The sequence below is a fragment of the Nerophis lumbriciformis genome, linkage group LG12 (genome assembly GCF_033978685.3).
Source record: "Nerophis lumbriciformis linkage group LG12, RoL_Nlum_v2.1, whole genome shotgun sequence".
Taxonomy (NCBI): Eukaryota; Metazoa; Chordata; class Actinopteri; order Syngnathiformes; family Syngnathidae; genus Nerophis; species Nerophis lumbriciformis.
The window spans coordinates 29,597,747-29,625,331 of NC_084559.2; the positions used below are offsets into that span (position 1 = coordinate 29,597,747).

The following is a 27,585-nucleotide window of genomic DNA, read 5'->3' on the forward strand; positions in this document are numbered from 1 at the left end:
GCAGAAAACATAAAAACATTAAACTCAGTAGCTGATATTGACAATAAAAAGTTGTTATCGCAAGTTTTGGATAAGAATTCAAACCATAACCAACCATGCATGACTATAGCTCTTGTCTCAAAGTACTGTCACATCACGCTGTGACTTATTTGGGGTTTTTTGGTGTCTTCCTGTGTGTAGTGTTATAGGTCTTGTCTTGCGCTCTTATTTTGGTGGCTTTTCCTGTTTTGTTGGTATTTTCCTGTAGAAGTTTCATGTCTTCTGTACATTGTTGATTGTCATGTCATGTTCGGATGTAATTTGTGGACGCCGTCTGCTCCACACGCTGTAAGTCTTTGCTGTCTTCCAGCATTCTGTGTTTGTTTACTTTGCAACCAGTTCAGTTTTAGTTTCGTTTTGCATAGCCTTCCCTAATGCCTTTTCTTAGCGGCACTCGCCTTTTGTTTATTTTTGGTTTAAGCATTAGACGGACGCCTTTTTACCTGCACGCTGTCGTCTGCATATTATGATCACAACAAACCATGTTCCCGACATCTACAAAGCAATTAGCTACCGGCTGCCACCTACTGATATGGAAGAGTATTACACGGTTATACACCGACACTCAACAACGGCACATTTGCAGATTATTATTACTGGTTTGCAAAAAATATTTTTAGCCCAAATAGGCGAAATTACATATTCTCCCCACGGCACACGAGACTCTATCTCATGGCACACTAGTGTGCCGCGGCACAGTGGTTGAAAAACACTGCAGTAGAGAACATGGAGTGATTTTTGGTCTAGAACATGTTTCGCTTGAATTATTATTGACGTGTTTCTTGCTACTTTATGTTGTATATTTTTTTACATGAGATTTCCAGTTCATTTTATCAGCAATCATACCTAGAAATTTGGTTTCATTTACTCTTTCAATTTCTATTCCGTCTATTTGCGGACGTCAGACTTGCACACAAGGGCGCCGAAAAGGGGGGGTAAAGGAGACGGATTCTAGGGGCCCATGATGGAGGGGGGACCAGAGAGGCCCCTAATGATGATGAAATTATAATACAGAAAAAATAATGATACTGTGTTGGGGGCCCTGTAAAGATTCTTTTCATGGGGCCCAAAATCCCTAGCGGCGCCCCTGCTTGCACATATTGGGTATTTAAGTAGTTGTTTATCCCATCCATCCATTTTCTACCGCTTGTACGTTTTTTTTTTTTGGAGGGGGGGCTGGAGCCTATCTCAGCTGCATTCGGGCGGAAGGCGAGATACACCCTGGACAAGTTGCCTCTTCATCACAGGGCCAACACAGATAGACAGACAACATTCACACTCACATTCACACACTAGGGCCCATTTAGTTTATATTTGTAGTTAATAGTTCATTTTATTTATTTAGCCACATTACGTGTGTGTTAAACATACTTTGCCAATAAAGCAGATTGTCATTCTGATATCAATAGCAAAGGCGAGTTTGCCCCAAACCAAAGTTCTACCATTAATTTCCCCTTCATTATTGACTACTGTTTATTCATGGGCAACGCAATACTGCGTAAATATCAACGCTATAAAAAATATTTTTAAATTTTAAATATAATAATCATCCGTCTTTGCATAATACCCTAAAGTAGGATTGAACGTAATATTTTTTTTTTCTACGTGGGCGACCTGAAGGGCTAAAATCTGGGCACAGTCCAGCGCGCTATGATATTGACATAGCAAAGAGGAAATAAACTGATGCGTACTGGGGTTTGTAGCGATTGGCCTTCGTCTGCGAATTTCCATATTTATTCCGTTTTTATCATTTACAGATCAATCGACCGGCGTAACTGATCATAACATGACTGTCACCGCTCTTCTTTTTGCTGTCGCGGGTGACAGAAACCTGATGATGCTAGCTTGACGCTACAGCTAGCTTCCTGCTATAATAGCCAGGCTAGTTTGCGCTCGGCAAGTTTGTTAGCATTGGCTAGTTGAAGGTTACTAGGCTACATAGCCAAACCACAGGCGTCATCTCGAACGCCATTTCTATTTTAAGTGTGCTTAAAAACACTCCCGCTTTGGGTTGAGATGCTCGTCGTTTCTCTTTTCTGAAGTCCGCCTGTGTCTGCTAACGTTAGCTAGCCGACGAAGGATTGCCGGGTGAGCAAAATGAAAGAAGCTGTCAACCTCTTTTATCTTTTCTGCATATTTAACAACTGTCGTCTTTTAAAAAGAAAAAATGTCGTTACATTCCTCCGAGCTACTGTCAAACGTGTGGAGATGTCTCTCGTTTAACTTGTCCGTCCGTCTTTTTAACAAGTCTTCCTGCTGTAACGTGACATAGATGTGATTTTTAGTGGACGTTTTCATGTCAAAGTTCAGGCCCTGAGTGTTTAAATTGATCCTCTTTGCAGGCTTTTGGACGACCATGGCGGATGAAAACACTCACTTTTGTGGAAATTGGTAAGTGTAGCCATTTTTGATTGATTGATTGAAACTTTTATTAGTAGATTGCACAGTACAGTACATATTCCGTACAATTGACCACTAAATTCTTCCCTCAGGCCGTAAGGCTCTTGAACGCATCATAATTAAAGTATACCCTCAACTCCCCCCAAAATGGATTAACTCGCTGGAATAAAAAAGACAATATAACATACATCCATAAACGTGAACACATGTGGTAAAAGTGCAATATATTTACCTGTACAGTTACCTATTTATTTATTTACATATGCACCTTATTGCTTTTTTATCATGCACTACCATGAGCTTATGTAACAAAATTTCGTTCTTATCTGTGCTGTAAAGTTCAAATTTGAATGACGATAAAAAAGAAGTCTAGTCTAAATGGTAACACCCGAATAAGTTTTTCAACTTATTATACTATCATCATAATACAGTCATCACACAAGTTAATCATCGGAGTATATACATTGAATTATTTACATTATTTACAATCCGGGGGCGGGGGATAAGGTTTGGTTGATATCAACACTTCAGTCATCAACAACTGCATCATCAGAGAAATGGACATTGGAACAGTGTAGGACTGACTTGGTAGGATATGTACAGCAAGTAGTGGACATAGAGAGAGAGAGAGATCAGAAAGCATAAGAATAAGTACCTACATTTGATCATTTACATTTGATTATTTACAAACCGGGGAGGTAGGATGTGGAAGGGAGGGTGTTAGTTGAGGGTTGAAGTTGCCTGGAGGTGTTCTTTTAGTGTGGTTTTGAAGGAGGATAGATATGCCCTTTCTTTTACACCTGTTGGGAGTGCATTCCATATTGATGTGGCATAGAAAGAGGATGAGTTAAGACCTTTGTTAGATCGGAATCTGGGTTTAACGTGGTTTGTGGAACTCCCCCTGGTGTTGTGGTTATGGCGGTCATTTACGTTAAGGAAGTAGTTTGACATGTACTTCGGTATCAGGGAGGTGTAGCGGATTTTATAGACTAGGCTCGGTGCAAGTTGTTTTACTCTGTCCTCCACCCTGAGCCAGCCCACTTTGGAGAAGTGGGTAGGAGTGAGGTGTGATCTGCGGTGGAGGTCTAGAAGTAATCTGACTAGCTTGTTCTGGGATGTTTGGAGTCTAGATTTGAGGGTTTTGGAGGTGCTAGGGTACCAGGAGGTGCATGCGTAATCGAAAAAGGGTTGAACGAGAGTTCCCGCTAGAATCTTCATGGTGCTTTTGTTGACCAGAGAGGAGATTCTATAGAGAAATCTTGTTCGTTGGTTGACCTTTTTGATTACCTTGGAACTTTTATTAGTAGATTGCACAGTTCAGTACATATTCCGTACAATTGACCACTAAATGGTAACACCCGAATAAGTTTTTCAACTTGTTTGAGTCGGGGTCCATGTAAATCAATTCATGGTACAAATATATACTATCATCATAATACAGTCATCACACGAGTTAATCATCAGAGTATATACATTTAATTATTTACATTATTTACAATTCGGGGGGTGGGATGAGGAGGGTTTGGTTGATAACAGCACTTCAGTCATCAACAATTGCATCATCAGAGAAATGGACATTGAAACAGTGTAGGTCTGACTTGGTAGGATATGTACAGCGAGCAGAGAACATACAGTCAATCACATGACCAAAGTAGGTTTGTTTTCTCCATTATGTGGTGAATATCAATAAATCAATCTTTATTTATATAGTCCTAAATCACAAGTGTCTCAAAGGGCTACACAAGCCACAACGACATCCTCTGTTCAGATCCCACATCAGGACAAGGAAAAACTCAACCCAATGGGAAAATGAGAAACCTTGGAGAGGACCGCAGATGTGTGTGTACTTGCCAACCCTCCCGATTTTTCCGGGAGACTCCCGAATCTCAGTGCCCCTCCCGAAAATCTCCCGGGGCAACCATTCTCCCAAATTTCTCCCGATTTCCTCCCGGACAACAATATTGGGGGCGTGCCTTAAATGCACTGCCTTTAGCGTGCTCTACAACCTGTCGTCACGTCTGCTTTTCCTCCATACAAACAGCGTGCCGGCCCAGTCACATAATATATGCGGCTTTTACACACACATAAGTGAATGCAATGCATTCTTGATCAACAGCCATACAGGTCACACTGAGGTTGGCCGTATAAACAACTTTAACACTGTTACAAATATGCGCCACACTGTGAACCCACACCAAACAAGAATGACAAACACATTTCGGGAGAACATCCGCACCGTAACACAACATAAACACAACAGAACAAATACCCAGAACCCCTTGCAGCACTAACTCTTCCTGGAGCTACAGTATACAACCCCCGCTACCCCCACCCCCCCAAACACCAATCTCCCGAATTCGGAGGTCTCAAGGTTGGCAAGCATGGGATCCCCACAACACATGACACAACACATCTTCATCCACCACATGAGGGCCAGTTGTGGTGGATGAAGTTGATCAGCAAGCCTTTAATGTGAGAGCCATCTTGATCCTGATCTGTCATGATCATGATCTCGCCATAGCGCAGTGACTTGAGGGACTCTGGGTTACTATAGTTCTTTTTGTACTGGAGACCAAGGATCTTGATGGCGTTGTTGATCTCAGCATTTAAATAATTTTGTTGTTGCCTTTTCTAATGCTTTTTTTTTTTTTTTTTTTTTTTTTTTTTTTTTTAGCAAGCATGACATTCCGGAAGCAAATTTTACAACACATGAGATCCACTGTCGGAGAAACATCGCCCTCTGTGATGTATGCCAGGAGCCGGTGCCACGTTCAGAGCTGCAGGAGCACAAGCAGCAGGAGCACATCCAGGTACAGTACAGTGATACCACTTAGAGACTTCCTTTTTATTGTCATTCAAATTTGAACTTTACAGTACAGATAAGAACGGAATTTCGTTGCATTAGCTCGTTGTAGTGCAGGATAAAAGAGCAATAAGGTGCAGATATAAATAAATAGGTTACTGTACAGATAAATATATTGCACTTTTCATATGCATCCACGTTTATGGATGTATGTTATATTGTCTTTATGTTCCATCGAGTTAGTCCGTTTTTTGGGGGGGAATTGAGGGAATTATTTTGATGCGTTCGTCTTATGGCCTGAGGGAAGAAGCTGTTACAGAATCTGGAGGTTCTGCTACGTAGGCTGCGGAACCCTTTTCTAGAATCCAGCAGTGAAAACAGTCCTTGGTGGGGGTGAGAGGAGTCTCTACAGATTTTCTGAGCCTTGGTCAGGCAGCGGCTTTTTGCGATTTCCTGGATAGGAGGAAGAGGAGTCGTGATGATCTTTTCCGCCGTCCTCACCACTCTCTGGAGAGACTTCCAGTTCGAGGCAGTGGCGGGCCGTGCTTTTCCCACCTAGGCCTTCAGTGATCTCCCACTTCAATCATTACCTCTCAAAATACCATAATTGATGTCAGCACATGACCATTGCTGGAGAAATACTATACAAGAACACATTTACGCCCTGCTGGCCATTGAATCACATCAACAGTATACAAAACGTGTTATTTTCTGGTGCATTTAAAAATCAATTATAACACATCAGCAATTAAAACATATACCGTAAATTTATCTGCTTGGCTTATGGAACTTCCGGTCAATAAAGTTTGATTCAATGTACACACTTACCATATATTAACTGCCCTGGCCATATGATGGCGACAAATACACATGTTACAATGTTAATTAAATGACAAGCATGACACACTTTAACAACAAGAGTTTACAACTTTTAGTTGTAACAGAACAGCAGCTCTCAACAACTTGTGATCTGATTGGCTATCGCAACTGTCTCTCAACTCTATGTGTTCTCAAATTCTCCCACTAACGGTCCCGTTGAGTATCCAATCACAGGACGCTTGAATGCCACGTTCAACGTGAGGCCATCTAGAAGTCCTTACTGACAACAACTCGTGATCTGATTGGCTATCTCAACTGTCTATCAACTGTATGTCCCGTTCACTTACAGTGCACGGACGTCAGCATTGTTGATTCTGAAGGCGTCTGGCAGATTTCGTACAAAATGGCAACATAAGCTAGCTGAATTTTAATTGGATACAAACTAAAACTAAAAACAACAGCACAGGCACGTGCATAATATGACATGAAAATAATATTAATAATTTTAAATATTTAGGGAAAGTAAATAAAACAATTTTTTTATCTTTATTTATGATCAAAATTTCTGGTTGCGTTAGGCCAGCAGAGAAGGCCTTGCTTGCCCTGACGGCACACCACTGGATACCACACATGTTCCAAGAAAAGCAGGGCTGATCTTGTCTTTGGCCCCATGTCCGTCTTTACTATTACAGTATTTTCCGGACCATAGGGCGCACCGGGTTATAAGGCGTACTGCCGATGAGCAGGTCTAGTCAGGTGTATTTTCATACAAAAGGCGCACTGGGTTATAGGGCGCATTAAAGGGGTCATATTACTATTTTTTTTTTCTAAATCGAAAACACTTCCTTGTGGTCTACATAACATGTAATGGTTTAGTCAAAATGTTGCATAGATTATGTTTTACAGATCATCTTCAAGCGGCTTTCTGACTCGCTTCAGGATGCGCCGTTTTGTGGGCGGTCTTATTTATGTGGCTCACCTTCGACAGCGTCTTTTCTCCGTCATCTTTGTTGTAGCGGTGTAGCGTGCAAGGACGGGGGTGGAAGAAGTGTCAAAAGACGGAGCTAACTGTTTTAATGACATTCAGACTTTACTTAAATCAATAACGGAGCAGCATCTCCTCATCCGTGGCTCACTAGTGCAACAAATGTGTCCCGTGAAAAACCATCCGACCCGAACTCTGTACTAACTAAATTTCCTTGGGTGAATTATGTAAACTCACTACACCGGTATGTTTTAGCGCTTTCATGACGAGTTTACTGACAGATATAAGTAAGAACTTTACACTACTTTATATGAGAAATGGCAACAGCAGAGGATTAATGTCCCATAACAAGAAGACAGAGAAAAAGAAGAAGCTTATCGACTATTGTGTCGGCACGGACTACAAAGGCGGAAACGCGCACATTTTCAGGACTTATGTAGATCCCAAATACAGATCAGCAGGTACCAGAAGGTAAGAAGAGTTGCTTTTGCATAATATTGCGAAAAAAACGCCAGATAATGTCTCACCTTATACACACACCATAATATTACTCGTATGTTGAAGCACAGTACAATCCATCAAGCGGTGCGGCTTTATAGCTTACCAAAGTCGTACTAAAACATTTTGATAGATTTTTGAGAACCGTGTGTAATGTTCTATATTTTCAATGGAACATACAACATTTTGGTGTTGTTTACTTGAGTCATATTGCAGTCTACACGTATCTCTTATGTGTGACTGCCATCTACTGGTCACACTTATCATTTCACCATGTACCAAATAAAATAGCTTCGAGGTCGGTAAGCACAACCAAAATTATTCCGTACATTATGCGCACCGGGTTATAAGGCGCACTGTCGAGTTTTGAGAAAATGAAAGGATTTTAAGTGTGCCTTATAGTCTGAAAAATACAATACTCATGTAACACACTAGGGGCTGATTGCAGCTAAGTGAGTATTGTGATACAGTCGTCCCTCGCCACATCGCACTTCGAAGTTTGCGGTTTGTAAAGGTGACTACTTTGGTGCTATTTCATGTCTAGAGGGCTATCTCAATGTTAAAAAAACACATTTGTTTTTTTTACTCTAGATCTAAAAATATTTCATTCATGAATCATTTCTACTTCCTGGAATTTCATTAACCACGGACAGGCTTGGAACCATTAACCAGCGATAAACAAGGGATTGCTGTATTATTCTTGGCGATCAGAAGTATATTAGGTTATGGGATCTTGAGCGTGTGCAAAAGACACATCCAAATAAAACGCAAATTAGGTACTTTTTTAATTAGATATTTATACAAATATGTATTAATATATTACAAGCTACATAAACAGGCAGCACGGTAAAACGGGTTAGTGCATGTGCCTCACATTACAAAGGTCCTGAGTTCAATCACGGGCTTGGGATCCTTCTGTGTGGAGTTTGCATGTTCTCCCTCCGGGTACTCCGGCTTCCTCCCACCTCCAAAAACATGCACCTGGGGATAGGTTGATTGGCAACACTAAATTGGCCCTAGTGTGGCCTAATGTGAGTGTGAATGTTGTCTGTCTATCTGTGTTAGCCCTGCGATGAGGTGTCGACTTGTCCAGGGTGTACCCCGCCTACCGCCCGAATGCAGCTGAGATAGGCTCCAGCACCCCCCGCGACCCCGAAAGGGACAAGCGGTAGAAAATGGATGGATGGAAGTTACATAAACATTTGTATTTACTAAAAATAATCATGTATGAACAATGGGTGGGCTAAAACAAATCGATTCACATTCAAATCGCAATTTTTAGTTCTGATTCTAAATTGACCCATAATTTCCTAAAATCAATAAAAAATAAACTATTTTGTTAAGAATCAATTTTTGAAATAAAAACATTAGAGAGCTATTCATCACTCACTTGTTAGTTATGTATTTGCATGTCTTCTCGGTTTGCTTTGTAAATTTATATTTATATAAAATATTGTAAAGCTAAGGTTGGGTTGGAGTTGGGGTTGTTCTATTTTGTTTTATCAGCTTGATTAACAGGCTGTGATTTCTGTAAATACATTTTTTTTAAATATTCATTTGTTTTAGGCCAACACTGCGTATAAGTCATACGTCAGCCGTCAATACGAGTTTTGTAACCTGTATTGAAAAGGTTTAATTTATATACCAAACAATATTTTAGGAGAATGGCGTCGAACCTTGAATCGATTCTGAATCAAATTGTCACCACAAGAATCGGAATTGAATCGTGAAGTGCCCACAGATTCCCACCTATAAAGAACAATAAACAAAAATACTTCTTTGACATCTACAATTCAGTTAATTCCTATATGTTCAATTGCTTGTATTCCAACACGTGACTTCTTCCCAGAAGTGAAAAAATGCGGTGGGCAACCAAGCCAAGATGGCTGTTGTGCAGCAGCAGCGCGTGAACTACATGACTACGCAATGGGCCTAGATCTCGCTGCAAAAAGTAGATGCGAGCAAAAAATCCAACTATGCAATGGAATAGATCCCTACACTTTATAAAAAAAAAAGATTTGTCGAGTGATATCATGGATTATTCGTCGGTGTAGTTCCCAGACATATTGAACTATCTTGTGCTCCAGACATCATTCTACATGGAAACTTGGAAAAGCATGGAGGTCTACAATTTCTTTGTCATTAATTGAAAAAGAAAACCAAACACAATAAATAAGTAAAAACTATGAACAAATGAAAGTTCTCTACATCTTCAGGGAAAAGGTTTGGCTACAATATAAACTTAAAAAGTGTGGTCGTTATAGAAATAGAACCTTTATTTAACCAGATGAGAAACCCATTGAGATCAAGATTTCTTTCACAAGAGTGACCTGGCCAAGAGGTCAACAGCACATGTCACAGAGCAGTTTCAAAAAAATAATACGTTAAGACATACATTTTAAAATACATAAGAGAACTGTAAAACAAAAAAGATTTACACCTTTTAAAAACACAGGCACTGTGCAAACGTCTCTCGCTGCCTGTCCCTCAGGACAGAACAGAAGGCTCCAAATGGAAGTAGTTCTGTAAGTTTCAGTTTCGTCTGCAATGCATTCCATGCCATAGGAGCAGCAATGCCAAAAGCTCTTTTGCCAAATTCCGTCCGTACATGAGGAACAGTTAAAACATACAAATTGTTAGAACGTAATGCGTAAGAGCTGCTTTTTCTTTGTAACAGAGTACACAAGTATGGAGGTATTAAACCTAAAAGAGCCTTATAAATGATAAATATGATAAATACGGCCATAAATGTGTATTATGGCGGCATTCAAAGTGACACTATCCATCCATCCATTTTCTACCGCTTTTCCCTTTTGGGGTCGCAGGGGGTGCTGGAGCCTATCTCAGCTGCACACGGGCAGAAGGCGGGGTACACCCTGGACAAGTTGCCATCTCATTGCAGGGCCTACACAGATAGACAGACAACATTCACACTCACATTCACACACTAGGGCCAATTTAGTGTGACGCTATATTAGCAATTATCTCTATGGAATGTTGAATGGATGCGGCCGTAATTAGGCCTGGTCCGATAACAAATTTTGTTTGACGATTTATTGACCTACAAATTAATGCTGATAAATTATATTATTGCCAAAATGTTTATGACACCAATTTAACCATTGATGTAATGATAATATCTAATAATAACACATATTGCATCTTTCAAATGCAATAAACTTGTATTTCTTGTTTATGTTAACATTGTAATTGGCATGAACATTTTTAATCTACAAGTTAAATAAAACAAACAAATAATAATAAAATATATTTTGTTGGCAAAATGTTGCACCTAAATAAAAATGACAAAAGGCAATAAAAAAAATGTTGAGGAGGGCCTGAAATACAAAGTTACACTTCAATATTGAACATGTAAGCAGAGGTAGAGTTGTACATTACTTAACTGACAATCAAGTAAGGATCTTTTTAAACAAAAGTGCGGAGTAACAATATAAACAATACTTTTAAGTTTAAGTTAAGTTAAAGTACCAATGATTGTCACACACACACTAGGTGTGGTGAAATTTGTCCTCTGCATTTGACCCATCCCCTTGTTCACCCTCTGAGAGGTGAGGAGAGCAGTGGGCAGCAGCGGTGGCCGCGCCCGGGAATCATTTTTGTTGCTGTATAAGCAGATGTAATAACAGGTCATATGCAAAAAAATAACTTAAGTCTGGCAGATTCCGAGTGTGGAACTATGACATGACAACATAACAAATGTCTGTCGAATGTCTTGCAGTATTTTTAGAAATGCTATTTTTTTCAACAGTTTTAAAAGGCAGCATGTCTTTGGCGATGTATTTAACTACACTTTCTATGAACCCACACTATTTTGTACTGTTATGTTTACACTGACCTGGCTTGTTCACCAAACGCAAAATGAGTGGACTGTCGGTTGGTTGTGTTTCTTGGTTGTATTATTTGCACACATTCGGCAAACTGGCTCCTCGGTATTGATAGATTCATGTTGTTCTAAAGGTTTTAACTGAAATATTCCCACACTGGTGTGTTGGCATTTGGTTTTGTGATAATTTTGTCTGTTGGCTGCTACATGCTAACTAGTTGGACTGTGTGATGCTAGTGGGCCAGCGGCCCCGCCTCCCCACAAAAAGATAATAAAATAAAAATAATTCACCCCCTTCTTTTCATTCTGCTATGGCACTAACGTGCGTAATTACTAAAAGCAACGAAAAGCATGAATGCTCTTGAAGCATGATCATGGCGATTTATCGACACTGGAAAACTTACCGACTTAATTTTTATTTATCGTCTGTTAATTGACTTAGCGAATATCGGCCCAGGCCTAGCTGTAATGCTGCTAAACTGAACAAACTCTTACAAAGGACATGTTGACTCACCGCTGAAGAAAAGTTAATCAGAAACATAGTAAAATTGTATGCATGAGCTCATTCAGTCCATCAAAGTAGAACAAGCAAACACCTGCAGTGCGAGTGATCAATTGCCATCAGAGCTGTGTATAGAGATAATATGGCCAACTCTGTTTCAAAGTTGGTAGCAAACATGGCGCCCTGTAGTCTCAGGAGGCACTTTTGACCAATCATTTAGGAGATCTTCTGGCCGTACTCTCTCTGATTGGTCAAAAACCCCTCGTGTGACTACAGTGTGTCATATTTGCTACCAACTTTGAAACAGAAGTGGTGAAGTGAAGTGAATTATATTTATATAACGCTTTTCTCTAGTGACTCAAAGCGCTTTTACATAGTGAAACCCAATATCTAAGTTACATTTAAACCAGAGTTGGCCATACTCTCTCTATACACAGCTCTGGCCCCCCCCTAATGGTTGTGGCCCTAAACAACCGCATAGTGTTTATGCCATTGGCCGGTCTTGAACACAAGTCAATCGCTGATGCTGATCGACCTTTTTGATTTGACTCCAAGCGCGATTTCTCATTTGAAACCAATTATATGTGGGATAATGAATAAACTCTGTCATAAAATTTCAAACAGTACAGACAACAATCTACAGTCCGTTCAATCTCAGCTGACTTTGGGCGAGAGGCGGTCTACACCCTCGACTGGTCACCAGTCTATCACAGGACTCACATAGACAAACAACCACTCATATGCAACGTCTATGGACAATTTAGAATTGATTAGTTTAATTTAATTTAGCCTGATATATTGGCCCTCTGGAGTCAGGAGCTCTGTCTAAGTCGGAAAACGATGGTGGCATTAGCCTGAACTGTGTCACAGCAAATATGTACAACCGCATGATACTAAACCGCATTTGGGTTGCTATTGACCCTCATCTGAAGGACAACTGAAATGGGTTCAGAAAAGGCAGGACCGCTGTATCCACAAGGCTTACGGCGTCCCCCCCCTAACCTGCTAAGGGCCATAACGGTCATGCACAAGAACGCAATAGTCAAGGTGAAGACACCAGACAGAGACACAGAGGGGTTTGTCATCTAAACAGTTGTGCTGCAGGGGGACACGCTTGCCCTATTCTTCTTTGTCATAGCACTGGACTACGCACTCAGAAAAACATTACTGGACGGGAGTACAACCTTAACCTCGGAAGTGCTGTAGGCCTAGCAGACCTGTACTATGCAGATGGCATCTGCCTGTTGTCTGAGCCAGTTACAAGAGCTCCTGAACAGAGTGGAGGCAGACTGCACCAGGGTCGGTCTCAAGCTGAATGCAAGGAAAACCAACATCCTCACTTAAAACAATCTAACATTCCCCATGCACCGTCTGGCAGAAGTTGGCGAGCGCAAGTACCTTGTTTCCTGGGTAATTCATTCATTAGGACATTAAGTTGAGGAAGGTGCTTGCATGGAGAGCTCTGAATGCCATGTCTAGTGTGTCGAAATCCAATTTCCCTCAACAGAGCTTTTTCCAAGCAATTGTGGAGTCTGTGCTCTTTTGTGGCTCCTGAAGCCCGCCTTACAGAAGTCACTGGATTGATGCTACAGCAGAATGCTGTGTGTTACTGAACATTAACCAGAACAAGCATGTTACCAACAAGCATCTCAGAGGGTCTGCCAAGGCTGAGTGACATGGTGGCATCCAGGAGGATAAAACGTACAAGTCACTTCCAGAACATCCTGCTAGCAAGCTTGTGCTCTGAGAGCCAACACACGGGCACCGACCAAAAGGACGTTGAACGCCAACAGACGTGGATGTACTTAGGAGAATGTGGGAGTGGAGAACTCGACAGAACTGGCCAAATGCATTGGGAACCACAAGGATTTGGATATCCATTGGCTAACTTGTCTGAAGATGACCCCCATTGATTAATAGTTAAACCTTTTCATTTAACATTTTTTAACAGTTTGGAATGTGAGAGAAAGCCGCAGCACCCAGATAAAACCTGGAAATTCCAGACTGTGAGACAAACAAGCTGACCACTACATCATTTTGCTACCAGTTTAAAGTAACATTCATTGCCACATGGGTTTAAGCAGCAGTTTATTTTGAATATTAAAAGGACCCATAGCGTCCTGATGACTGAAGATTGGAAGTTCTCTTAATGTATTTTTCAGCAGTGATTTCCCAATTAGTTTTTGAGTAATGGGTAGAAAACTAACTGTACCTGGAACACCACCTTTCCATTGCCAGACTACATATGCCGCCTCTTCTTGGTGTGACGTCATCCATAGAACTGGAGCCCATTCCCCACATAGACAATGTGGATGAAGACATGTAAAACTATTATTTTGATCACTTAATTGCATGTTTTTGTCACCTTGGTCCATTATTACTTTAAAAACTAATATGATTAACCTTATGAGCATTATGCTCTTCCAAAGTCTGAGTTTGCTCATGCTCTTTCAGCATTTCTTCATCTTGAGGAAAACATCAGTAGAAGAGGACTTGAAATACTCTCGTTTTTGACAGCTGGGTCTGCTCTTCTTTCTTTGTTTCTCTGCAGGTTCTAACTCAGTTTTTCTCTCCTCTAGGGTGCTCTTAATTTTCGGGATCACATTTAACTTGAATATAAAAAACACAATTTCGGTTTCATCGTGCAAAAATGTAATATAGTAATTGTTACAATGATTAATTTGTTTTAGGGGATAACAAACATTTCTGTCAAAATCCAAACTGTATAACTTTTTCAGAGTTGAATTATTTGCTGTAAAACATTTCATTAACAGTACTATTAACGCGACATGTGTATCAGTAGTTTTTTTTTTCAAGACAAAACACAATATACACTAGGTAGGACTATTAATAATTTATTCTATATTTTGTGATCCTTTAAATTTCAGATTACTTGCAAATGTGGACTCAAGATAAACAAGAATCAAATTGAAGTTCACCAGGTAAGTCTGATTTAGTTATTTTGTCAATTCTCAGCATGAACACTTTCATGACTGCTCATGCATCCTAACGTCTTTTGCAACTTTGCAGAACTCTGACTGCTCTCAACGATTGGTCCTGTGCCAGTACTGTGAGTTGGAGGTTGTCTTCAGTCAATCCAAAGAGCATGAGGATTACTGTGGCGCTCGTACGGAGCCTTGTCCACAGTGCAAGTGCAACGTGATGTTGAGGGAAAAAGCCCTGCATCCGATGTTATGCGGGAGCCCCGCTTTGCTCCAAGAGAGGAACAACCGCAGCTCTGGTCGCAATCCAGCAGACCTGCAGCCCCCAGGGTCCTGGTTTGAGGGCCACTCCATCCGAAACCCCCTCAGAGCAGAAGAGCGAGGTCCAAAGGATAACAACCTCAGTGCAGCTAAACATCAGGTCTTTCCTCGCACATTTGAATCAAGATTTTACAACTCTGCAAGGGGACCACAGGGCAGCGAAGACTGGAAGAATATCACCCCGAGGAATATGACATCCAGCCAATGTAAGTTTTGTTTCTCTTTTAACAGTATTTTTACTACTACCAGATGAACTGCCCGTTCCTTTTTCTGCCTAAAATGTCAATAAACCTCAGTTCTAAACAAAAATATCAAGCTTGTAATTAAATATTATAGTAATTCAAAACCGTGACATCATTTAATCAAAAGACCTTCAAAGGTTTAACAAAACAAAACATTACATGTTTTGGTATTTTTGTTTAGGGCTGAAATGTGATAAAGACTAGGTATAGGTACCGAAACCCGGTTCTATAATAGCACCAGTGCCGACTTGCAAGGTAATAACTGAACCAAAAAAAATAAGACACTATTGGTGCTTTATTCCTGTGCTAAATTAATACTTACTCAATAACCTGCAACAAATGCTCGGCGGTGACATTGTGCAAGTAATGTCCTTTTAAATAATGTAGCGTCCCAACAGAAGCACAAAATCTGATGTTCTTTTTTTAACTTCATTGCTACAGCAGCTCTCCTAACACCGTTAGCACTGTCACTAAACCGAAGACCCAATCGGTCCACACATATGCGAGCAATACGCCACTTCCTGGACTCCCAATATTGCATACCTGCCAACTACTCCGGTTTTCCCGTAATTAGTACGGTTTTCATCAACCTATTCCGGGTTACGGTTACAGTGATAAAAAATACGGTTTTTCATTAATTAAAAAATTTTTTTTTTTTTAAGTTTTATTCACAAAATCGCGTAACAATGACAATCGACACGGCTTCCCGTAACTTCCTATCGAGCCATTCCGAATGCCATGCGCGAGGCTATTTATAGCATCGCTGCCAAGCACGAGGCACCTGTTGCCATTGTTTCCAAACAAGCGAACGATCATGGAATCAGCCGGAGAAAAATCGCAAACGAGTCTTAAACCGAAAAGAAAACTGCAGTCATTCCGTGAAGAATATTCAAAAGCCTATCCGGGAATAATTATCCGTTCCAAAAAGGGTGAAAACTACGCGAATTGCACCTTGTGCAGACAAGATTTTTCGATCGGACACGGAGGAATTAGCGATGTAAAAGACCACGTTGGGACAAAAAAACACAAGTCTAATGCCGTTGCTAGCGATACAAGTGGAAAACTTTCAACGTTTTTTGGATTTTAGCCACAAAAAGGTAATGACACCAATGTTATCTATTGGAATTGTTTAGTACTGTTATACTGTTAAAAGTGTTTATACTGTTTATGCTTTCAAGTCCAAGTTGAAGAAATCTTGTTAAATGTTGACAGCATAACTACCAAAATACAGAAGTATGTCCTTAATATTTTTGCAGTGCTATTTCTGTTGAAAAGTTAAAATGATTACATTAGAGATGTGATGTGCCACTTTTCAAGTGTCTGATGGCTTAAATTAATTTTCATTAATTTTTCATATTTTGAATTCTTTTGAAAGGCTTACAAAAAAAATACATTTGAATTGTAATTCCATGCTATTGACAGGACTATTCATTTTAATGAAGTTAGCTTACCATGTTTACAGTATGATAATTGTGATAGAAATGTGAATTTTAGGCACAGAATATTTTTTACAATTGAACAAGGCAGTAGATTATACAAGCTTGGACAGAAAGTTAATAATGACACCAATTTATTTTTTAAAGGAATTGTTTAGTACTGTTTTACCATTTGTTTACTGTAAAAAGTGTTTACACTGTTTATACTTTCAATTAACAAATTGAAGTCTTGTGAAAGGTTGACAGGATAACTGGCATTAACTGTCAAAATAATTTCAAACTATTGAAGTTAGCTTACAGAATAAACATGTCAATCAACCCATATGATTTTTGCTGTAATATTTTTGTTTTGAAAAGTCACTGTGACTGATACAAAAGTGATGGTTTTAGCAACATTTTAACCTGTCTGAATCCTAATAATCATTTTGCGTCGGGGGGCGAACCTGAACCCCCCACCAGGACTTTGTCCTGGACCTACCGGGGCCTGCGGCCCCTGGACCCTGGCTACTAGGTTTTTCTGATTTCAAAAGTTGGCAGGTATGATATTGTACGACGGAGCATCTGCGACGTCATGTGCTGTGATATTGGAATGTTTATTGATATTTTTTTATATAAAACTAATAGCTTACATAGTAGTAAAAGGGAATAAGAATTTAAAACAATTAACGGGGTAGATTTATAAAATCAGGGAGTATTATCGCCACCATTTCAACCACTTTTACTCCTCTGTCATTGCAATGAATAACGGAAACAATATGGCAGTGTAGTTTTATCTAGAAACTAGTCATTTCACTGGAACTGTTTCCTGTTGTATACTAATTTGCCTGCCAATCGATGTGGCTTGAAGGTGTTGTCTCAAGTCGTCATTAATTCACATGAACTTCATTTTGTAATTCTGAACTATTGTGTTTTCCTTGTAGTGGCCGAACAGACCGACTTCTTGAGCCACAGCAGTATGTGGCCACTTCAAGATGAGGACTCATCAGGCCTGGACTACATGCTGGCCCTCAGCCTGCAGACAGACGGAGAGTCCATGGCTGGCAGTGGAGAGGCCAGTCTGTGGAGTGACATCTGGGACCACACTAAAACCTCCTCCACGTCCAACAACAACTATTCAAACTTCCCCCCTCGCACAAGTGCGGTTCAGGAGCGTGATCAAACAGGTGAAATGAAATCAGTTTCTTTGTTTTAAACCTTTCAGTTGGCAAGAATCCTTGATTACAAATCCAAATGATGTCTTGCAGACATCATGCTTCCCTGTGAGTTTTGTGAAGAGCTGTTTCCTGAAGAGGACCTCATCTTGCATCAGGTTTGATTTGTCAACTTAATAACCTGACACTGTTCAAGAGCTTTCTTTTCTAAAGTTAAAAAGTATTGACTCCCTGACCAAATTTGGAGCTAAAGATCATTTTTATTGGTTCAAATATATTTTCTGGCTGTTAAAGTGTTAAAAATACTGAGAATACAAAATGTGTTCACATTTAGAAAATTACTTGCCTACCTCATTGATTTGCATAGTAAATGTAATCATCTTTTTGTTGCCTGAGGATAATTAGCTGCCTCTAATAATTTTGCACACCTTGATCTTCTTGTGCCACACCCTCTCTCATTACCAGTGTTAGGATTAAGTGTTCAAAATACTACTTAACTACCGGTACTCATTGTTTTCCAGTGTAATCGGGTAATTTAATTAATTCCCTTTTTAATCATTACAACGCCGTTGCCGGGCCCATTATTATTGTAGCATTCCTACAGAGGCACACGGACTGGTGGTCTATTTTTGTTATTTTAATTTTATTTTATTCCAGCCTTAAAGAGGTCCTCTAATGTTGACAACATCGGCACTTATTTCTCAGTTCTGGACCCAAAAGCGATGTCTATAGATAAAATTCCACCCTAAATAAAGGCCGTAGAATTTTAGGCTAGTTTTCTGGTGAGTTTCGCAACATTTTGAAATGCACCTTTCACACTCAATGACTTACTTACGCAAGATATTTGAAGGTTTTTTGTGAGTGTTTTTTTTAAAGTAACACAAATACTTTTCCTGGTAATTAATTACATTCAGTAATCTTGTTACTAATTTAATTTCTTCTTTTGGAAAAATAACTGGTATTTTTAACTAAATACTTTAGTGACATGGCTCAGATGGTTGAGCAGCCGACTAGCAACTTGAGGGATCCTGTTTCGAATTTAGCTTCTGCCACCCGAGTCACTGGTGTTGTGTCCTTGGACACATACCCCACATTGCTCCCAGTGACACCCACACTGTTGTAAATGTAGCTTAAATGTAGATAATGGGTTTCTCATGCTTTGAGTCACTCACGAGAGAAAAAGCACTATTAAAACTATAATCCACTTCACTTAAAAAGTTAAAGTTAAAGTACCAATGATTGTCACACACACACTAGGTGTGGCGAGATTATTCTCTGCATTTGACCCATCACCCTTGATCACCCCCTGGGAGGTGAGGGGAGCAGTGGGCAGCAGCGGTGGCTGCGCCCGGGAATCATTTTGGTGATTTAACCCTCAATTCCAACCCTTGATGCTGAGTGCCAAGCAGGGAGGTAATGGGTCCCATTTTTATAGTCTTTGGTATGACTCGGCCGGGGTTTGAACTCTCAACCTACCGATCTCAGGACGGACACTCTAACCACTAGGCCACTTTAGTAAACTAATGCAAAATTTATCACAATATATGCCTAAATCAATAATGTATACAGCTTGGAGTTGGAATATACAATAATTAGTGCTGTGAAAGAGTTTTTTTATCATTTAGATAATTTATCACAGTAAATTACTTGCTTACGTAAATAAAATTAACTTAAAAACGTGCCCTACATTTTGACACAAATGCAATTTTATCATTAGAATGTCAAACAGTTTTACTTGAATGCACGTCATATTTTCCTCTCAAAACTTAAGTTTGACCTAAAGTCCTGTACCGTATTTTCCGCACTATAAGGCGCACCGGATTATTAGCCGCACCTTCTATGAATTACATATTTCATAATTTTGTCCACCAATAAGCCGCCCCGGACTAAAAGCCGCGCCTACGCTGCGCTAAAGTGAATGTCAAAAAAACGCTGCGCTAAAGTGAATGTCAAAAAAACAGTCAGATAGTTCAGTCAAACTTTAATAATATATTGAAAACCAGCGTTCTAACAACTCTGTCCCAAAATGTACGCAAATGTGCAATCACAAACATAGTAAAATTCAAAATGGTGTAGAGCAATAAATAGCAACATAATGTTGCTCGAACGTTAATGTCACAACACACAAAATAAACATAGCGCTCACCTTCTGAAGTTATTCTTCATTCGTAAATCCTTCGAATTCTTCGTCTTCGGTGTCCAAATTGAAAAGTTGCGCAAGCGTGGGATCCAAAAATGGCCGGCTCCGCCTCGTCGAAGTCATCGGATTCAGTGTCGCTGTTGTTGTGCAGCAGTTCTGTGAATCCTGCCTTCCGGAAAGCTCGGACCACAGTTGTGACCGAAACTATCTGCCCAGGCATTTACGATCCACTGGCAGATGTTGGCGTATGTCGACCGGCGCTATCTGCCCGTCTTAGTGAAGGTGTGTTCGCCTTCGGAGCTGTGTGAAAAAAGCCACCCGGCCTCTTCGCGTAAACTTCCCTTAACCACTCGCTCATCTTTTCTTCATCCATCCATCCCTTCGAGTTAGCTTTTATGATGACGCCGGCTGGAAAGGTCTCTTTTGGCAAGGTCTTCCTTTTGAATATCACCCTGGGTGGAAGTTAGCATGGCAAGCTAGAACCACAGTGAAGGATGACTTCTCATTCTCTGTGGTGCGAATATTCACCGTACGTGCTCCCGTTCCACAGTGCAGTTCACAGGAATATCAGTTGCTGTGAAATACGGTAGTAATCCGTGTGCGGATGGAGAGATTGCGTCTTTTTATGAACCGGATCCTTGTCCTTTGTAGGAGCCATTTTGTGGTCTTTACAGATGTAAACAGGAAATGAAACGTACGGTGATATCCGCGCGTTTTTTCTTCTTCTTCCGGGGGCGGGTGAAGCGCTTCCTGTTCTATGGGGGCGGGTGCTTTCCTTGGCGGTTGCTTGCGTAGAAGAAGAAGCGCTTCCTGTTCTACCGGGAAAAAAGATGGCGGCTGTTTACCGAAGTTGCGAGACCGAAACTTTATGAAAATGAATCGTAATAAAGCGCACCGGGTTATTAGGCGCACTGTCAGCTTTTGAGAAAAATTTTGGTTTTTAGGTGCGCCTTATAGTGCGGAAAATACGGTACTCTGTATTTCCATGCTTGTCTCTTTTGTCTTTCAAGACTGGCTGCAGCCCCGCGTCCGCCTTTGCGTCTTACAGCAAGCAGCCGTCGTCTCCCCCTAAAGAGGACAGGAATGCTTCTGGTCTGATGCGAAGCCTCCCTAACACGCTGGCCTCCAACATTCCCACCTTCCCGCGCTCTGTCTCGCCAGCTTCATACAGTCCACCAGCAAGTCCACTAGAGGGCGACGTCGTGATTCCATGCGAATTCTGCGGCGTTGCCCTGGAAGAGGCCGTCGTTTTTCACCATCAGGTATGTACCGGTAACTCCTCCAGTTCAGAAGGATCAACATCTTCAAATATCACAGTTTAACCTGTTTTTTTTCAGCTAGACTGAACATGTATTTGGTGATTGCTTCTGAAGATATCATTTAGTAGTAGTCTTAACTGCAATGTTTTTTCTTTCTTTGTAGGATAAATGTGACATGCGCCCTCAAACAGCCTTTCCACTTAACAATATAACAAAAGCATCTATCAAGAAAAGTTCTGCCAAGGACGCGTTTGGACGAGTTTCCCCAGATTTTCAGAGGAGAATAAAGCCCCAAGGTTAGATGTAATTTATAGCATGCAATCAGGTGAACATAATAGTTTAAAAAAGTAACTCGCTAAACACCATTACAAATTCTGCTTGCACGATAATAAATATATTAGTAAATTAATACATGTCTGACAGCGTCAATTAAAAGGGTGCATTATTATTTTTGTAAACAATACAATGTTGTGGCTGCTGAGGGGACAACATTCTCTTGCTTTGTTTTGTTTTTTTTCCATTCAGGTGACATATCGGACCAGGATTTGGGATTGGATCGAGACCCTCCGGCAGTACAAACCCAAAGGGAATGGCCAAGAGGCTACATTGGACGGCCGAGTCAGCGAAAGACGTCCAACTGTGACGTTTCTGCACACAACCGAGCTCCGCATGGCAGAGAGGCCGAGCCCTCATCTTTTTTGGACTCTGACAAGTCAGGATCGGACTATCTAAAGGGGTAGGTCCAATTCAAACCTGTTAATCCATATAAGGATCAGAAGTATTTGTAGTATATGTGAGAATCCTGTTTTTTGTTGATTTTATGTATGTCCACCAGACTACATTTAACAGAGAACCATGAGGGGAGAGGAAACAGAACAAATGTGTTAACAAAGGTAAGCTCACTATCAAATCTTATTGTTTGGTGTCAGGTTATTGACAAAGCCTTTATTTGTATTTATGTATTAATTTATTTTCCTTTTATTTAACCAGGTAAATAAAACTTAGAGATTAAAATCTTTTTTTTTTTTTTTTTTTTTTTTACAAGAGTGACCTGGTCAAAGGGGCAGCGAAACAGGTTTTTATAATACATATGACAACTACAAAAACAATAGCAGTCTTGAATTTTTTTTTAATTTTTTTTATGGGTTCATTAGTTATGAGACTGGAAATATCGTTTTAATGGGTTTTTTAGGGAAACTGCACACTTTTTTGGAATTTCGCCAATCATCCACAATCCTTATGTGAGACAAGAACACACATGTCTGCACATTTTCTGTGCGTTCTAAATAACCGCCTTTGACTAACAGTTTTTTAACGAGCAATTCAGGTAATGGGGATATGATCTATTCCGCTGATAAAGCCCTCTAAAAAACATATACCGGTATATGTAATAGGGGTGTAACGGTACACAAAAATTTCGGTTTAGAGGTCACGGTTTGGTTCATTTTTGGTACAGTATGAAAACAACAAAATATACATTTTTTGGTTATTTATTTAGCAAATTTGTAAACAATGGCTTTATCCTTTTAACATTGGGAACACTATAATAATCCTGCCCACATTAATCAACATTAAACTGCCTCAAGTTGTTGCTCAGATTAAATAAAATGACAAAACATTTCTTCTACATACAAAAAGTGCAACATCAAACAGTTTCAAGTCAACTCATCATGCTTAATTTATTACAGCATTTGGGAAGCCTGTAGTTGATTTATTATGTAAATGTTATATTTTTATCAACATGTGATAGCAGGGACCCTGCCATTTAAAACTAGGCTGCTGCATTACTAATGATTAATGTAACTATAGCTGAAAAAAATGGTACAATAGCAATAGGAGAGGCTATTCATCCCTGAACACCATGGAGTTCATGTAGGCTTAAAGGGGAACATTATCACAATTTCAGAAGGGTGAAACCCATTAAAAATCAGTTCCCAGTGGCTTATTTTATTTTTCGAAGTTTTTTTCAAAATTTTACCCATCACGCAATATCCTCAAAAAAAGCTTCAAAGTGCCTGATTTTAACCATCGTTATATACACCCGTCCATTTTCCTGTGACGTCACACAGTGATGCCAATACAAACAAACATGGCGGATAGAACAGCAAGGTATAGCGACATTAGCTCGGATTCAGACTCGGATTTCAGCGGCTTAAGCGAAATTGAAGAAGAAACTGAAGCTATTGAGCCATATCGGTTTGAACCGTATGCAAGCGAAACCGACGAAAACGACACGACAGCCAGCGACACGGGAGAAAGTGAGGACGAATTCGGCGATCGCCTTCTAACCAACGATTGGTATGTGTTTGTTTTTAAGTGTTGTAATGTTTTTAAGCTAAATTATTGGTAAACATAGTTTATGTATAATCATTTACGTAAAACCACGAGTAATGAATAAAGTTTTCATCAATTAATATATTCTGTAGACATACCCTCATCCGCTCTCTTTTCCTGAAAGCTGATCTGTCCAGTTTTGGAGTTGATCTCAGCAGGCCAGGGAAGCCAGGGTCAATATTCTTCTCTTGATCATCTTCGGTGGCTTAAGGGACGGTAGAAGCGGTGTGAGCCAAGACATCCAGGGGGTTTAGCTCGCTTGTCTGTGGGAACAAACTGCCGCCATTGCTTGCCGTGCTACCGAGGTCCTATGTCCCTAAATAGCTCACACACTCCGGCAGATTCAATGGGGGTCTGGCGGCAGATTTCTTTGACTTTATCGTTGGAAATGCATCTGCTTTGAGTGTCGCAGGATATCCACACATTCTTGCCATCTCTGTCGTAGCATAGCTTTCGTCGGTAAAGTGTGCGGAACAAACGACTGACCATATTCGTCGGCTTTCCCCACACCCTCGTATTTTGAACAAATTCCGTCCAATTTCTTGCCACTTTCGCATCTTTGGGCCACTGGTGCAACTTGAATCCGTCCCTGTTCGTGTTGTTACACCCTCCGAGAACACACCGACGAGGCATGATGTCTCCAAGGGACGGAAAACAGTCGAAAAAACGGAAAATAACAGAGCTGATTTGATTCGGTGTTTGTAATGTGTTTGAGAAAATGGCGGATTGCTTCCCGATGTGACGTCACGTTGTGACGTCATCGCTCCGAGAGCGAATAATAGAAAGGCGTTTAATTCGCCAAAATTCACCCATTTAGAGTTCGGAAATCGGTTAAAAAAAAGGTATTTTTTTCTGCAACATCAAGGTATATATTGACGCTTACATAGGTCTGGTGATAATGTTCCCCTTTAATGATGCAGTTACATTATTATATCAACTATCAGAGACAGAAACTCTACATTTAACATAATGTCCTTTTTTGCTGCTTCAACACAGCTCAATCAACACAGAAAAGGGTAAAGTGAATTAACAGACAGACAGGGTTTTGCTGTCCGTAACACACACACACACACACACACGCACACACACACACCGCAAAATGACCTAAGGTTACGCTAAAAGCAAATTAGCCTTCACCTCAAGCCAGGACTGCGAGCGAGCTGAGCTGCCTTTTATATTTCTAGAAGGTCAACGGGCTCATAGTGATGTTACTAGTAGTTGACTGGGAGGTGTTTATTATAATTTGGGGAGAGTCCGCTGCCTGATGCTTACCTGCTAAACGCTAAGCACTGACTACATGCGCTCTGAATACGCACTGCTGATTGGCTGTTACCGCTCTGAATACGCACTGCTGATTGGCTGTTGCCTCTCTATTAGTAACCAATCAGATGGTTGTGTGGGTGGGACAATGCTGGGTGCTGTGTAGAGTACTGACAGAAACAGAGGCAGACAGAAGCGGAGGCGGCTACTTAATATGTTCGTGTGGCAACTCGTTCGGTACACCTCCGAACCGAACCAAAACCCCCATACCGAAACGGTTCAATACAAATACACGTACCGTTACACCCCTAATATGTAATGTAGTAACAGGCACATACATGATGACATGGCACTTAAATGGGGGATAAAATGTTTTGTAGCAATTTTTGGATGGTCTTTTGCTGTGTTTTATTTGTTGAAATCCACACAGTATCACGCCATATAGGTAGCGTGTGGATTTTCAAAGATTCCCAACTTCCCGGCTCGGTGCTTTTACTAATGCAAAGGCAATAGAGAAGCAGCTCAAGCTCCTTCTTCTTAATTCTATGGCGGGTCGCAACCAACGTTATAACACTGAAGTGAGCTAGTGATTGACTACTCGCTAGTGGTCGGAGGAGCAGTATGAGCAAGGCGATGTGTTCCTACGCCAGAAAAGTAATTCCTCTGTGTTAGCTCTTAGAATAACAATGTCACTGTAGCTTGGTTAATAGGCATATAAATGCATCGTTGTTGGCTTGTTTCATGTATTTTTTAGCGCTTTAAAGGTGGAATAGATACCTGTATTGTTAGCTGCCTCGTACTAGCAGATGTTTCACTACAAGAATGCACAGAAAATGGAAATACACGTGTGTTCTTGTCTCACATAAGCGTTGTAGATGATGGGGAAAGTCACAAAAAAAGTAGTTTCCTTTTTAGGGTGGATTTTTCATGTTAAGGCGAGGCAATATTTTATTTGGCACTTACTTTCTTTATTGACCTTTTTCTCCCATTCCCAGCTCCCTAAGAAGCAGAATGAAGAACAAGAAGAAGAATGAGCTGCTCGATCTCTGCTTTTCCTTTTTGTCCATCTTTGAAATCATAAATATATATAAGTGCCTGTGTCAGCAGCAACACCACGTTACAGTTAACATTTGAAATTATTTGGTTTTTGCTATAAATATTATACTTTACATTTTTGTCTGGGTTTATATTCAAATGTTTTTTGTGTCATCTGTTGTAACTAAAACATTTGTAATCACCGTCCTTAATTTGAATGTTTCTTTGTATAACCTTAATAGCACTTGGATTATGCATCTTTCAACAACAGAACATTTTTATACTGTTGAATATTCATATTTAGTACTTTAGGTAACACAGAGCTTTCTGTTGTCATATGTTGCAAAAGAAAATGAACACTATGTTTTGTATCAATGAAATGTACTCCTGTGCCACAAACGTATGAAGATCTGTAGCGAATCATTTCTAAGTGAAGAGTCTCATTTTGAAATAAAACATTGCCGGTTTCATATCAGACAACAATCCTAACCAGAGAGGAGCATGTGAACATGGACGTCTCCTGGTGTGGTGTTTGTTCATGCACGTGCATCGTTTTCCTCTCTGTGCACAGCAACCGTCTCTGTACTCTGTAACTCCTTGGATGTGTGGTTAATGTCAATAAATGTTCATCAACATTTTCATTGGTGGCATAGTTCCAATGTCTACTGTATTTCACCTTGACTACAGTGCAGAGGGGTTAGTGCATCTGCCTCACAATACGAAGGTCCTGAGTAGTCTTGGGTTCAATCCCGGGCTCGGGATCTTTCTGTGTGGAGTTTGCATGTTCTCCCCGTGACTGCGTGGGTTCCCTCCGGGTACTCCGGCTTCCTCCCACTTCCAAAGACATGCACCTGGGGATAGGTTGATTGGCAACACTAAATTGGCCCTAGTGTGTGGATGTGAGTGTGAATGTTGTCTGTCTATCTGTGTTGGCCCTGCGATGAGGTGGCGACTTGTCCAGGGTGTACCCCGCCTTCCGCCCGATTGTAGCTGAGATAGGCTCCAGCGCCCCCCGCGACCCCAAAGGGAATAAGCGGTAGAAAATGGATGGATGGATGGATACAGTGCATGCAGTAGTTAACCATGATCTACTCCTAATTGGCTTGTTTTCTTTTAAAACTACAACCAAATGAATTGGTGCACAGAAGTGAGAAAAATAATCCAGTTTATTTAAACTACACAGAATTTCTAAATATGTGTAGTATGACATGGGGGTGTGTGTATGTATACGTTAGATAAATACTGTAGTATACCTACAGTATTGCAAATGATATTGCACATAATGCAACTAATCAAGTAAAATGACAGTATTCCTTGGGGGATAAAGATGGACTTTTTTCCCTTTTAATGTATTTTTGGCCATATTTTTTGTTGTGATACACTACTATAAATGATTTTTCCTATGAGTTTTTTATTTTTAATGATAAACTTTTAAAATTTCAATGTCCAATTCTTTCTTGTACAATACGCTGGCAGTTTTTCGACAATAGCCCCCAGAGCCAAACAGGACAAATACATCTTTTATTTTTGAAAGCACATTAAAACATGTGAATTCATAATTAAATTGTACTTTTT

At 40.3% G+C, this 27,585-nt stretch overlaps 1 protein-coding gene across 2 annotated transcripts; it reads left to right on the forward strand.

Annotated features, from left to right (window-relative positions):
* The first annotated feature begins 1,655 nt into the window (after window positions 1-1,655).
* On the forward strand, window positions 1,656-26,669 carry trafd1 (TRAF-type zinc finger domain containing 1). 2 transcript variants are annotated; one of them, XM_061986272.1, is made up of 12 exons: window positions 1,656-1,734; window positions 2,382-2,430; window positions 5,114-5,249; window positions 14,779-14,832; window positions 14,921-15,359; window positions 17,752-17,994; window positions 18,076-18,140; window positions 21,133-21,384; window positions 21,545-21,677; window positions 21,907-22,117; window positions 22,217-22,274; window positions 25,971-26,669. In XM_061986272.1, exons 2-12 carry the CDS (start codon window positions 2,396-2,398, stop codon window positions 26,007-26,009), a joined length of 1,665 nt encoding a protein of 554 aa, XP_061842256.1. In that variant the 5' UTR covers window positions 1,656-1,734; window positions 2,382-2,395; the 3' UTR covers window positions 26,010-26,669. The 2 variants fall into 2 exon arrangements, with proteins under 2 accessions (XP_061842256.1, XP_061842254.1); XM_061986270.1 differs by having other exon boundaries at window positions 1,692-2,127.
* The last annotated feature ends 916 nt before the right edge of the window (window positions 26,670-27,585 follow it).